Raw genomic sequence first — 12,738 nt, 5'->3', positions numbered from 1 at the left:
AATGTTCCACACAAAGATTAAACATAAAATTTATTTTTAAAAAGTCATAGCAGAGAAGCTAATCTAGTTTCCAGTCTGAAAAGATCATGGGTTTAAAACTAGGTCCCTCCGTGAAATCCACCTTCAATTCACTCCTTTCCTTTACTAAAACCTTTTCATATTTTATGCACAAGTCTTGAGTTTCCCAATACAGGATAATAAAAGTTGCAACATAGTGTTAAAATATTTTCAGAAATGGACCCAGAGCCATAACAATTCTACAAGTTTGTGGGTTTAACCCTCCTCCTACCCCTAGAGCAGGCAAATAAACAAAACCTCCAGAAGCGCTGCAGAAGTGGTGTTGCAATTTAAAAGACTTATTTTCCCATGTCATGATAAATATGACTGATTCTGTAGAAAGTATTATCCAGAGTTCTTCTATTACTGTTGTGTAATAGGAAGCTGAAAGAACAAAATAATTGTCTTGATATCAGCTGAAATTTTGGAGTTAGCAGCCTCTTTCTTCTCTTTCCTCCATAGAAATGCATTGCAGTTGTGTATCCAAACAAAGCTATTTTGTCTTACTAAATGAGTGAATAATGTTCTGGAAGGACATTTGATTTCTACAACAGCACAATCCACATCTGTTGGTCTCATTGTTATGGTTTCATGCTGTTCCTGATGATTCATGGCAAAACCCTTTTTATTTTGATTTCTGATCAGTGGCAAATGCTAATTGCAGAGATGTTCTGCTTCAGTTATCAACTGCTTCTATCTGTGTAACAGCTGAAGAACAAGAAAGTTTCTGAATCCATTTCTTTTTCAAAAATCTTTTGAGAAACCCATAAGGTGCTCTCCTGAACAATAGTATATTATTTTCAGGCTTGCCTTATGCATGTCACCTGAGGAAAAAGATGTATTATTTTGCATTATGTGTGGCTAAATGTGAGAGTCTTGTGGTAGTTTATGGTCCATGGCACAGACCACTGTGCCTGGTTTACTCAGCTGTGTATCCTCTAGCTGTGCCATACTAATTTTCTATGCTTGGTATGTCTTTAAACAGAATGATGGATGTCAGTTCACTGTGTGGGATGTGTCAGTGTTTGCTAAACATGGTTGTGCCTCTTCATTAACTTTAGATAAGCTAGTGGAGGTATTTCACCCTGCGGGAAATATCAGTAGTAGCACAAGGGTGCTGGAATGAGTCGTATAGTGTTATGCTGTGTTTGTTCTGCATGTTTTATGTCTTCAGGAATTTCTGAAATGATGGAACTTGTTCTTTCAGCACACACACAATTTTTGATGTCCTAGCCTGTTTGGTGTCCTGAGGCTCTGTTTGCAAGTTTGGGGGGGAGGGGGTGTTTTTGTTTTTCCTTCCCCACTTGTAGTTCGTAGATTTGACTATTTCCTAATTCTGCTGGAGGACTGGTACACTTCTTTAGCCAAGAAATGAAAATGTCTTCCAAAAACAGTGGTAACTTTTTTCTTTTTTTCTTTTTTCTTTTTTTTTTAACTTTCCAAATGTACAAATGATAAGAGCTTGAATTATGGGTGGGAAACATCTCAATTCACACGCTTCTGCAGTGAGCTAAAAGCTTGAAATGCCCATGTTTGCTGTAGCCGGCCTTTCAGCTCGGCGCTGCTGTGGGAGCCGTGGAGCTGGCATGGCATCGAACCAACCTCCAATTCGAGCTGGAACGATGGAAAGAACTCAGTTCCCTCTCTCCGCTGCCAGGCTTGAAGGAGTTGTCATGAGGTGTTGGGGTTTTTCGTTTGCTTGTTTTTCTCTAATACGCTACTACTTGATAGTAGGACGTATTCTTCAGCTTGTAAAGCTGGGAGTAGTGAACCTGTAGGCTAATGGGAATCAACTGAAGTATCCTGAGGGCAGGCAGTAGAAATGAAGTGGCACCTTTGAAATGAGTTTCCTAATAGCGTGCGACCTATTATCTATGTCAGTGCCTCTGTCTTCCTGCTCACTCATCTACTTTTTGCATGACAGCAGGACTGCTTCTCTGAGCTCGCTTTCTACCATTACTCGGGTTATTGCTAACCTCTTCCTTACCAGAACCTTGGTAACAGAGGCAATTCCTCCTGACCTCTCATTCTTAATAAATGCCCTTCACTCTTGAACTGTCTGCACTTGTTTCTTTAGAGCTTCTGCAAGATGACTGAAAACTCCTCTGTTTTTGGCTTTCAGATTGGGCAGATGTTTGGCAGTGGCTAATGCTGCTAGAAATTACATAAATTATAAAACAAGTCAAATCAATTAATGGATATTAATATATATTAATAATACTATTGTGCAACTATCCTTCCAAATTTGTTCTTTAAATCTTTGACCTTATAAAGCTAAAAGGTACTTTTACTCTAGTAATATCAGCAAATGCAGTATAGAAATAAAACCATCTCATTAATATCGCTGTGAAAGTTTTTGAATGCAGAATACCTATGAGCTACTTAATCTATAAAATGTAAACTTTAACATACAAGAAGCAAGAAAGTTAGTGAAGTGGGGTTATTTATAGCAAAGAAAGAAGTTGGTTCACTGTATGCTTTGATATCAATGGTAGAATATGTATCCTTCAAAAATAAATTATTGCTAGTGTTCTATATAGTAAATAGCATTTAGAGTCTCCCAGGCCGTCTTTTTTTTTTCTGTTTTGAGGGAGAATGAGTTGCCTTGAGCCTGAAGTTCTGGGGAAGCTGTCTTGAGTACCGGCATACTGATCTCTGGGCAAGAAATTACTCTGACTTGTACCTAGGGAAGCTCTTCCAGGCATAGGGCACCCATACCTTGTTTCAAAGAGCAGTGTCTTGTGATTAGTGAATTCAAGAGTTTGGTTGCCTTTATAAAAACAAATGCAAATCTTGTTTGCCTCAGATAATCTTTTTCAAGTTCACTAGACAAACTGCATTTGAGCAGTTCAGCATGGTGCAAATTTTAGGAGCAACACATGCCAAAAGAAGCAACTTTTTTCTTTGCCTGTCTCTACAGGGAAAGCTGACTTAGCTGATAACTGTTATCTCGCACTAACTTCTGTTTAGTAATTAGATGCCTATTTATTCCAGACCTACTCTTCCAAACTCCTTTCCTTTTGGAAAAAGACACACATAAGGCTTCATTTCTGTGCCTCTGCATATCATGCAAGAGGGTTTTAAACCTTTATTTTGTTGACAAAGATAGGGGTAACAGACACACGGTGACTGTTTCAGGGACCTTTTTGAGGCTGCTTGCAGTGTCCAGCAGTGCTATACTTGAAGGAGCAACAGGAAGCCCATTTGGGGTGGGCTAGTTCATCTGCAGTTGTCAGTTGTGCAGGTTGGAAAATAAATATATCAAATGCTGTGGAAATTTTAAAAAATAAAATGATATAATATGAAAGATTATAGAATTGCCTATATCTGATGATTGTGTTTTATATGATTTTAATATTTTAGTGTATTTTATTTTAGGGATAAAAGGAAAACTGTGACTTAATATTAACTTGATGACAAAGCATGCTTTCAGGCAAACAACAAACTTCCCAGCAGGTAGAGGTCTTTCCTGACTGCAAGCACGACACCGGAGGGCTTTTCGTTCACCGCTCACGTGCAGCACTGTGCCGTAATCTTTCTCTATGAGAGAGTGACATGAGCTGTGACTACAATCCGTTTCTAATTGATGTGACTCTTTTACGCTTTGATACTTCTTTTTACCCCTCAAATATAGCAATCTTTTTTCTTACTGGCAAGCATTTGACATGTGCACTGATGTTTAGCTAGCGTTGAAACATGGCTGGTGTTAGAGAGGACGGAGGCTGAACTACTCGAGGGCTGGCCTTGCTCCATAAGTTGGTCACAGTTTCTCTCCCCTTGAAGAACAGACACTTGATAGGAAGACTGTCCTAAAAGACAACCACAGAGCATCTCTAGGCACTCAACAGGGTGGAGACACGATGCTGGTCGGGGTTTGTTGTGGCAATGTTAGGAAACAGGCTGGGGAAACCTGTGGATGGACTGAGCTATGTGGCTCTCCGTATTTGGACGTAGAAGCGTCAGGGCATTTGGAGCCAGGCAGGAGAGCTTGTGCTCTCCATCTTACGCCTAAAAGTTGGCCAGGCTGGAGCAAGGTAGCAGGCTCATAATGTGCTAGGCAGTAGAGATGTTTTGTTCCTTTTCGAGTCCTGGTGTTTCCACTGGTTTGTCAGTTTGTTCCAACCTTTCCACGCACTGATACTTATGTGCCATGTGTTGTCTCTCTACTCCCCCACAGTGATTTATAGCTGTCTGCAGTTTAGGAGCAAACAGTTAACGGGATCATCTTCACCACTGTCATTCCTCTTCCTTTGACAAGACTTCAGCAAATCCTTAAGTAGTGACTAAGGCACTCTTCCTCACGCATTTGTTTTTCTGTGTCAATGTATTTTTTTTCCACCCTTTTGTCTTGCTTATACTCAGAGAATAAAACACGTCTCTGTTTTTCAAGGTATGAGTCTAGCTACGTTTCAGTATGTTCTCAGAGCTAGTTTCCATGTTTTTTAACCTGCGTTTGGAGGGCTGTATGAATAAATGTTCAATTCAGGAAATGATTCTAACTATGACAAAGCCAAGAAAACGTGGAAAAACACATTTACCAGTAAAACTGTGTTGCTTGGCTGCAGAGTAATGCATACTTTTCAGTAACATTTAAAAACATTAAAAGAGAGGCTTTTATTTGATTAATTATGAACTTTGTGGATACAGTACTGAAGCCCAGTGTTTCCAGCCATTGACCCTAGCATAGTGGTAAACGTTTTCAGGGGTCAATTGCAGCTGCCTAACGGCTTTTAATTAGTTTTACTTAGGCTAACCCACCCACTTTGCCCAAGAAAACACTAAAGCTACACTTGAGCTTATTTTTACATAGTTAAATTTCTTCCTGAGGCATGTCAGGTCAGTAGTGAAAAAAGCTAATATCAGCATGGATGATTATTTGCGAAGAGTATAAAATGGTATTGGTGACATACAATAAAGATGTGAGCTCAGCAAAATATATTAGCATGCTATGTTGTTCACATATTAACAGGATAAACAAAAGATAAATATATATTTATCTTTTAATGTGTGTATATATATACATGTATAAACACAAATACATGTATCCATTAAATGATGCAGTATTCTTTCAGTTCATCGAAAAGAAGTGCTGTAGCTCAGCCACGAGTCTTGAGCTTGTTACAGGGAGGAGTAAGCAGAATCTTTTGCCTGTGTTTTGTGGGTTGCTAACTGAAGAGATCTTCTGGGCAGAGAAGACTTATCAATGGGAATGGGAAAAGCTAGAAAACGAAAGGCCAGCTACTTCTTGTGCCATCTGTTGCTTTTGTGTTAGAGGGGGACAAATGTATCTGATGTAAGAGCTGCTTATGGGTCAGAGCTGCTAGGTTAGGAAGAAATAAGAGAGGCAATATAACTGGGGAATAGAGGAAAAGAATGGCATTTAGTTTGCAGCCCATGTGTGAGAAGAAAGGGGAAAACATACTTCTACCTTCCCTTGCTGAAAAGAGATAAAACTCTTATTCATGAACGTGCCTACGTACATGCTTAAAAAGAGATCATCTATTAAGCTGAAGGGGACCTGAGAAATCTGTTACTGAATGGATCACTCTTCAGAAATATGGAAGGTGTCTTTGTAATTTTACATGAACAAGCTATACTTATCTCTATGCATCTGACAGACTACTGATGGAAAAAAGAATAATTTTTTTTAATGGTCAGCTTCTTTGAAATCTATAACTGTCTGTACATATGCTGTACACCTTGAAACGGATCTAAGATTTGTGCGATTGTCTTTCCCCCAGGTATTGATTATAAGACTACAACTATACTTCTGGATGGCCGACGAATCAAGCTGCAGCTCTGGTAAGTGCTTGTTTCATCTTTCCTCATAATTTATATTTCAGAGATGCAAAGAATGCAACTCTTCAGGGCAGGAATTCTCCCTTGTTCTTCAGAAATATTTAACCAAATGAGGAAGAATGATCCAGGTAGCTAGCACTTTATGCAAGTCACTTGCTTTCCCTTTACCTCCTTTTGGCATCCATTTCATGTAAAATAGGGGACCCTAGAGTTTCTTTAAATGAGGTGCGTAATAAATGCAGAATGAAGGCACAAAAGATTACAAGTTACTTAGCTGTACTGGTAACAATGAGCAAAAAAGTACCTTAAAAAACATACAGTGATTGTACAGCAAAAGCTCTCAATTTATTAGTAATGGTGGTCAGGCTGACTGAAGTGCCACAGTGTTAAAAACTAAACTCAAAAAAGCAGCGTTGTTACTCATGATGGTTTAAATTTGTATAATTTCACTGATATTCAATCTGATTTGATCCTAGCACAAAAGTGTGGAGAACAATTAAGCATTTTGCAACAAAGTGATATAACTTGAAAGGTGCAATAACATGCAATGCCTCTTAAATAGGTTGTTTTTCATCTTGCGTAAACTCATGGCACAAAAGAGGGAGAAGTAAGGAAGGAGGGGGAATGTGATTTGAGGAACCATAATCCAGATGAGTCAGAGGGGCAGGTTCGAGGAACAAACAGTGTTCAGATAGGGTGGAGAATTGGAGATGAGCATGAATTGTTATTGGGATTATACCTTTTTTTCCGCTCCTAAAAATGGTAGTGGACTGTCTATTTCAGTCTTTGACTTTAACATTCATTCTCATGTTCATTGCTGATTGAAACATATTTAAGTCTTGGAGTTAAGTGCCTGTGTGTTGCCAAAGCTAATTTATTTTTAATTTATTCTTCATTGATTGCTTTTGCTTTTATGATGTTCAAAATATTGGTTCAAAAGTTAAAATGCAATGATGGATAATAGTACTTTGCCATATGGTATCTTGATTACTTGATATTTTGTTCAGCTTTTTTTCTTCTTCTGTCTTCTGCTTTATATAGCTTAATAAAAATACCACATAAAGCTTATCTGAGAAGCAGCCAGGAAGGAGATGTTTTAATGCTTTTTGTGAAGGGAGAGGATGTTTTTTGAACTCCTTAGAATAACAGATCGGAAATGTTTCTGCAGTTGACCATATATGGAAATATGTGCCTTGCATTTGAAGATCTGTCATCCACCTCAAATAGTCTATGGAACTTTGCTTCTTCTTGTATTCTTCATTATAAATTTGTTTCTAAACGTTGTATGCAGTGATTTTTTTTTTTTTTTTGTGCACTGTTTTCTAAAAATCTGTGCTGTCTATGCCTCTGTAAGGATGGCTTCATCATACTAGACTCATGATAAACTCTTATTGCTGTAATCAAGAATTTATTGTTTTTCCATTAGCTTCCTTGGTGACAGCTGTTGTTTCCTTCCACTTTTCTGCTGTGCAAACAGAATCTTTCTTTGAGCTGAACTAAATGCAAAGTATAGTGGCATCTATCTACTTGACTAACAGCCTTTATTTTCCAAGGGCAATCACAAGAATAGAGTTTGAAGTTCTTGTTCTCTTATGAGAAATCTGAGAAATGTGGAGGGAAGAGCAGAATGCCAGTGTGGGGGGAGGGAACTGCTGAGAGCAAGAAGAGCTCTTATGCCTTAGTGGCGGCGACTGTGTGGCTAAGGGAAGAAGTGATATAGATCAATAGAGATGGGTTGATCAAGCTGAACTCTTAACATAAGTGGACACCTACTTCTTTAAAAAAATATATATAATTTATTTCATTTAGGGATACATCAGGGCAAGGGAGATTCTGCACCATATTTCGGTCATATTCAAGAGGTGCTCAGGTAAGCAAAGTACAGCTTTCTCAACGATGAGTAATTGAGTAATGGTTGTTGGAGGAATGAAAACAGCAAAATATCATGATGGCTTCTATAGTTTGCTGTCTTGTAGTTTGCATGCAGATTCTATAATGTTCTGAAGATAACATATGCAAAATGGTAAATAACGAGGGGGAGGATTCTCTTTTGGGGGGAGAGGGAATTAATGAGACTGAAGTTAAACTATGGTGAAATACAATGATATATATTCTTATGCCTTCTTGTTGGTTACCTCAATAACTTAAGTCTGTTATCTTTCTTTGGTCATGAAAATGAAGAATATGCTAATTCTGCTTTTTAAAATCTTGTCTGCCCAGTAAGATAGATTGACAACATAATGCTGTCAAGACTAATAGGAAAAATATCTAGCCTAAATTTAACAAAGTGCAATGACTTGTAGTGAGACGGACTTTAAAAAAAAAAAAAAAAAAAGACATATAACAATACTTTAGTGACTTTTTGTAACTCATGACGTGCATTGGTTTTGATGAGTTGCTCCTGTTATGTCCCAAGATTGCACAGAGCTCCTGAATGTTATCAAAAATTTTTATTTGCTATGACTTTTGATGTGTGTACGGTCAGCCAAACCTGCCAACTGTAAAAACAAATATTTATCAATGTATTAGGCCCCAAAATGAAATTGGGGTTTCTGCCTCTTACCCATTCTGTAATCTATACTGGGAGACGGGGCTTGGTTTGACAGGATGTTGAGTTTCTGCTCCATTGAGAAGTTGCTCAGTATTTTACAGGATTATTTTGGAATTGGAGAAATTACAGGTATTATTCTCTGTGTTATGCCTCTGTTAAACTCGCTTTTTTTTAAATACAGGGTGTAATACTAGTGTATGATATTACAAATCGTTGGTCATTTGATGGAATCGATCGATGGATAAAAGAAATAGATGAGGTAAGATACAATCCCAGAGCATCACTAGTCCATACCAGATGACTAAGACTGACTGCTTATGGTATTTTCTACTGTTTCTCCTGGCATTTTCAGGCAGTGCTTACTACAGAGTTATCCAAGATGCCAAGCTTACAATTTTGTTTCTATGTTTATACTTTTAGAAAGTTGGAAACGTACCAGCTGAAGTGTCTGGTTTCTAAAGGTGTTAACAGAAAGCATATGGAGGGCAAAAATTTCAAGTTGCAGTCCCACTCTTGGTATAGATCTGCTACATCATCTGTTAAGTCGCTTTACTGTGAGGAAGGGATGGTTTTAAATCAGAGAATCATTGAATAATTTAATCTGGAAGGGACCTCTAGACATCATCTGGTCCAACCTCCCACTCAATCTTTAAATCTTGAAAAAGCTTTTGTTTGTTTTAATTGAGGGAAGTGGGAGCCAGATTGTTAATTTTTTTTCTTGCTGTTGTTGCTTCTTTTTGCTCAGCATGCTCCCGGTGTACCAAAAATCCTGGTTGGAAATCGCCTTCACCTAGCCTTCAAGCGCCAGGTTTCTACTGAACAAGCACAAGCCTATGCTGAGAGGCTGGGCATGACTTTTTTTGAAGTCAGCCCACTTTGTAATTTCAATATTACAGAGTCCTTCACTGAGCTTGCAAGAATAGTATTGATGAGACATGGAATGGACAGGCTCTGGAGACCAAACAAGGGTAAGCAAAGTACAGTACACAATTACCTATGCTACTATCTGCTAGTACTGATTTTAAAATATAAGACAAAGGTGTCTGATAACCTTAACAGCTTAGTCTGTGGTTAAATGGTTTGCTGTTAGTTTTTTGAGGTGAAAAGAACTTGAAAAGACTACGGTTTGCTTTAGCTTTTAGGAAACACGGCAACAGTATAGCATACAAAATGGTGTAGAGAAGGTGATTGAAAACTGCTTTCTAGGATTGTGAGACAAGATGGATAGAAGCACAGGTTCAATGAAACTGAAAGCAAATTCAAAACCAAAAGAAAATTTTTCCACATAGGATAAAATATCTTGGGGAATTCATTGCCAGGTATGGCTGAGGCCAAGATTTTAGCAGCATGGAGAAAAGATTAGATAGCTATATGTCTGTGTGGGCCTTTTAAAAATATATAATAAAATAAAAATAAAAAATTTTGTTTCACTTATTATGACCATGATAGTCTAAGGATATCATACAACACTGAAAATGTTTAAATTTAGTCCTAGCCAAGGCTTATGTTTCACGAATATAAAATCATTTCCAGAACTTTTATTACTTGGCTGATTTTGATGCAAAAACGTGGGGGGAAAAAAAGGAACTGAGACTTGTGTACAACTTGCTTTCTAAACAGAAAATATACAAAAGCAGGAACAGTTTTATCCCTGCGTGTAGGGAATAAAAAAACGAAACAAACAAAAAACCACTTTCCTAAAGCTGAATTCTGACTCATGTAAGTATTCTGACACAATAGGAAACTGAAGCACAGATTTTTTGGATAATATATAATGTGGGAAAGGGTGCGGGAGGAGAAATGAGAATTCTTCCTAGAAGAACAAAGTGCATGCAGAATACTGGGTATGCTACCACCACGTGGCTGACAAAAGCATGCTATTATAATGCAAGTTTTATGTCTGTTTTTAAGTACTGAGTCTGCAAGACCTTTGTTGCCGTGCCATAGTTTCCTGTACCCCTGTGCATCTTGTTGACAAGCTCCCGCTCCCTGTTGCCTTAAGAAGCCATCTCAAATCTTTCTCCATGGCCAATGGCCTTAATGCCAGGATGATGCATGGACGCTCCTACTCCCTCACATCCAACAACATCAGTAAAAGGAACAGCTTAAAGAAAGCTAAAATTATCCGTCCACCACAGAGCCCACCAAAAAAATGTACAAGAAACAGCTGTAAAATTTCCTGAACCCTCTGTGGGAAAAGGAACTTGGATGGAATCCCCTCACGTGGAGTGTTGAACACAAGGACTCTTTGTTTAATAGTTGAGCATATTCTATGTGTGTATCACATTGCATAGATAAAAATAAGAAAAATCTTATTTTAGAGCTTGCTCACTAAAGTAATGCTGCTTTGGAATGAATGACAAGTTAAGTGCAACTGAAAGGATGTTATGTTTTGCTGTTGAATTTTCATACTGTATTTTAGTTTTTGATGTGCATGATGCCATTGTTTTTACTAGTAGATGTGTTTTTATATAGGGAATAATTATAATTATTTTGAGTTCTTAATTGCATAAAATCTGGGAAGTGACTTATTGTATATATAAAAATGTGTGTATTTGCAAATTTTATTCAAAAATATTTAAAAGAGTGGTCGGTTTGCATATTCAGGCAGAGGTTCTTAAATGCAATGTATTGTATACATTGTAAATTCCACAAATAGTGTGACAAATTCTAGTAATATTGCAATTGTGCATTTGGACTTTTTGTAAAGCTTCCTTGATAACCTCGAAGCACTAACTTAACTAAGCTAAAAATGTGTATATAATTGTTATGCACAAACACAACAAGGTTTTGTCCCATTAGTGTATGAAATAGATTTGATAACGCTTTTGGTATGTTATTTAATACTTTGGGGGATTAATTTGTGGTTTATATACTTATTTTTCTGTAAAAATCTACATTTTTATACCACTCTACAAGAAAGTTCTAGGAAGAAAATGCCAAAGACACTGTGGTAAAAGGAATGTGACTCAAAGAGCTGCTTTATAAGAAAGAACACTATTTAAAAAAAATAAATAAATGTTTCTGGAAAAGAAATCCTATTATTCTTTCTTTAATTGGGAAGATTGTCTTTATCTTCCTTTAGAAGAATTTTGAAGAACAGTACATCTGAAGTCGACATCAAGAACATGAAGCCATCATACTTAAATCACCTAATTCTTTGGTTACAACATCTGTCTTCAATGTTGTTAACTGAAATACTGAAGAATAATACACGTCAAGTCCTCCTTCTGTTTATAAAAGAATGGTGAGACTTATTCTCCTGAGAAACAACAAGTGACTGCATCACTTGATCCCAACTTTTTCTAGGTGTCTTTACTGTCGTGAGAGACCGTCAAGTTACATTTCTATATTATTCCTCCTGGATCAGCACAGATCTCCATAGCATCTGTATGCTGGTAGGAAAAATCCTAGGCCAGTAAAATGCCAAAGTTCATTTTACCAAAAAGTGCAGCACAAAAAAAAGTGATTCAGAACAAGTTTTCTCATTATTTTAAGACTGAATGGCTAAACAAAGTGCAATGGAAGGAATTTTTTTGATCGTGCCTAGTCAGTTCTGTATATCCTCTATTTGGACTGGTAATAGATCACAATTATCCTTTTTGGTAGCTTCTAATTACAGCACATAAGCAATTTGGACTTACTCCATTTTAAACTGTGTATTTCAACTTGTTATGAAGGTAGTTTAGATACTTATAGACTACTACTATTGCTCTAAGATTTTGTTGCACAGAAGTGCTAAAATGCACGTGGCTTTTGTTTAAGCTGATGCTTTTGCAATAAGGAGAGAGAAGTGGCTTTCAGTATTGCTACTGACTACATAGAAAATCTTTTGACTAACTTTGTAATGTTACATGTAAGATGCTTAGCTACATAATCTTCATGTTGCAGATAAAGGGTGAAGCTAGATGAATTGAGACTTGGTATGTGAAAATTATCATTAAATCTAAAATCAGTTTTCACTGCATAATGATGCATAAGAAATGTATTGCATAGAGGGTATTTTTTTCATTTCAAATGATTTTTCATCATTTGCAGTAAAAGCCACAAGTATTCAGAAATTCCAAGTTTACAGGTGGAACACTCAAGTGTAACCCGTTTATCTGCAGAGACAGAAACAACTCTGTTGATCTGATACTTCAAAAATCAAGGCTTCCATACCTTATTAGTCTGACCATGCTATTTCTAGCTGGTAGTTGTTAAGGTGGAGGATTTCTGTTGCTCACACTGCTTTGGTGACTAGCAGGCTCCACCTGCTGGTCTGAGTTGCGTATACTGTAGAAATTGTTCATAGCAGCCTACCTCTACAAAAGGTTAAAGCTGAATGAGAT

The 12,738-nt window shown here is 37.3% G+C and overlaps 1 protein-coding gene across 1 annotated transcript in view; it reads left to right on the top strand.

Moving 5' to 3' along the window:
• RAB40B (RAB40B, member RAS oncogene family) overlaps positions 1-11,443 on the top strand; it is a 29,756-nt gene extending 18,313 nt beyond the window's left edge. Inside the window, exons 2-6 of the mRNA XM_013960880.2 lie at positions 5,799-5,859; positions 7,666-7,726; positions 8,589-8,666; positions 9,153-9,375; positions 10,319-11,443. Coding sequence (XP_013816334.2) covers positions 5,799-5,859; positions 7,666-7,726; positions 8,589-8,666; positions 9,153-9,375; positions 10,319-10,590 — 695 coding nt within the window. The 3' untranslated portion in view covers positions 10,591-11,443. The remainder of the gene's footprint in view (positions 1-5,798; positions 5,860-7,665; positions 7,727-8,588; positions 8,667-9,152; positions 9,376-10,318) is intronic.
• The last annotated feature ends 1,295 nt before the right edge of the window (positions 11,444-12,738 follow it).

The sequence above is a fragment of the Apteryx mantelli genome, chromosome 19 (assembly GCF_036417845.1).
Source record: "Apteryx mantelli isolate bAptMan1 chromosome 19, bAptMan1.hap1, whole genome shotgun sequence".
In the NCBI taxonomy this organism is placed as follows: domain Eukaryota; kingdom Metazoa; phylum Chordata; class Aves; order Apterygiformes; family Apterygidae; genus Apteryx; species Apteryx mantelli.
This window is presented reverse-complemented; position numbering and strand designations above follow the sequence as displayed.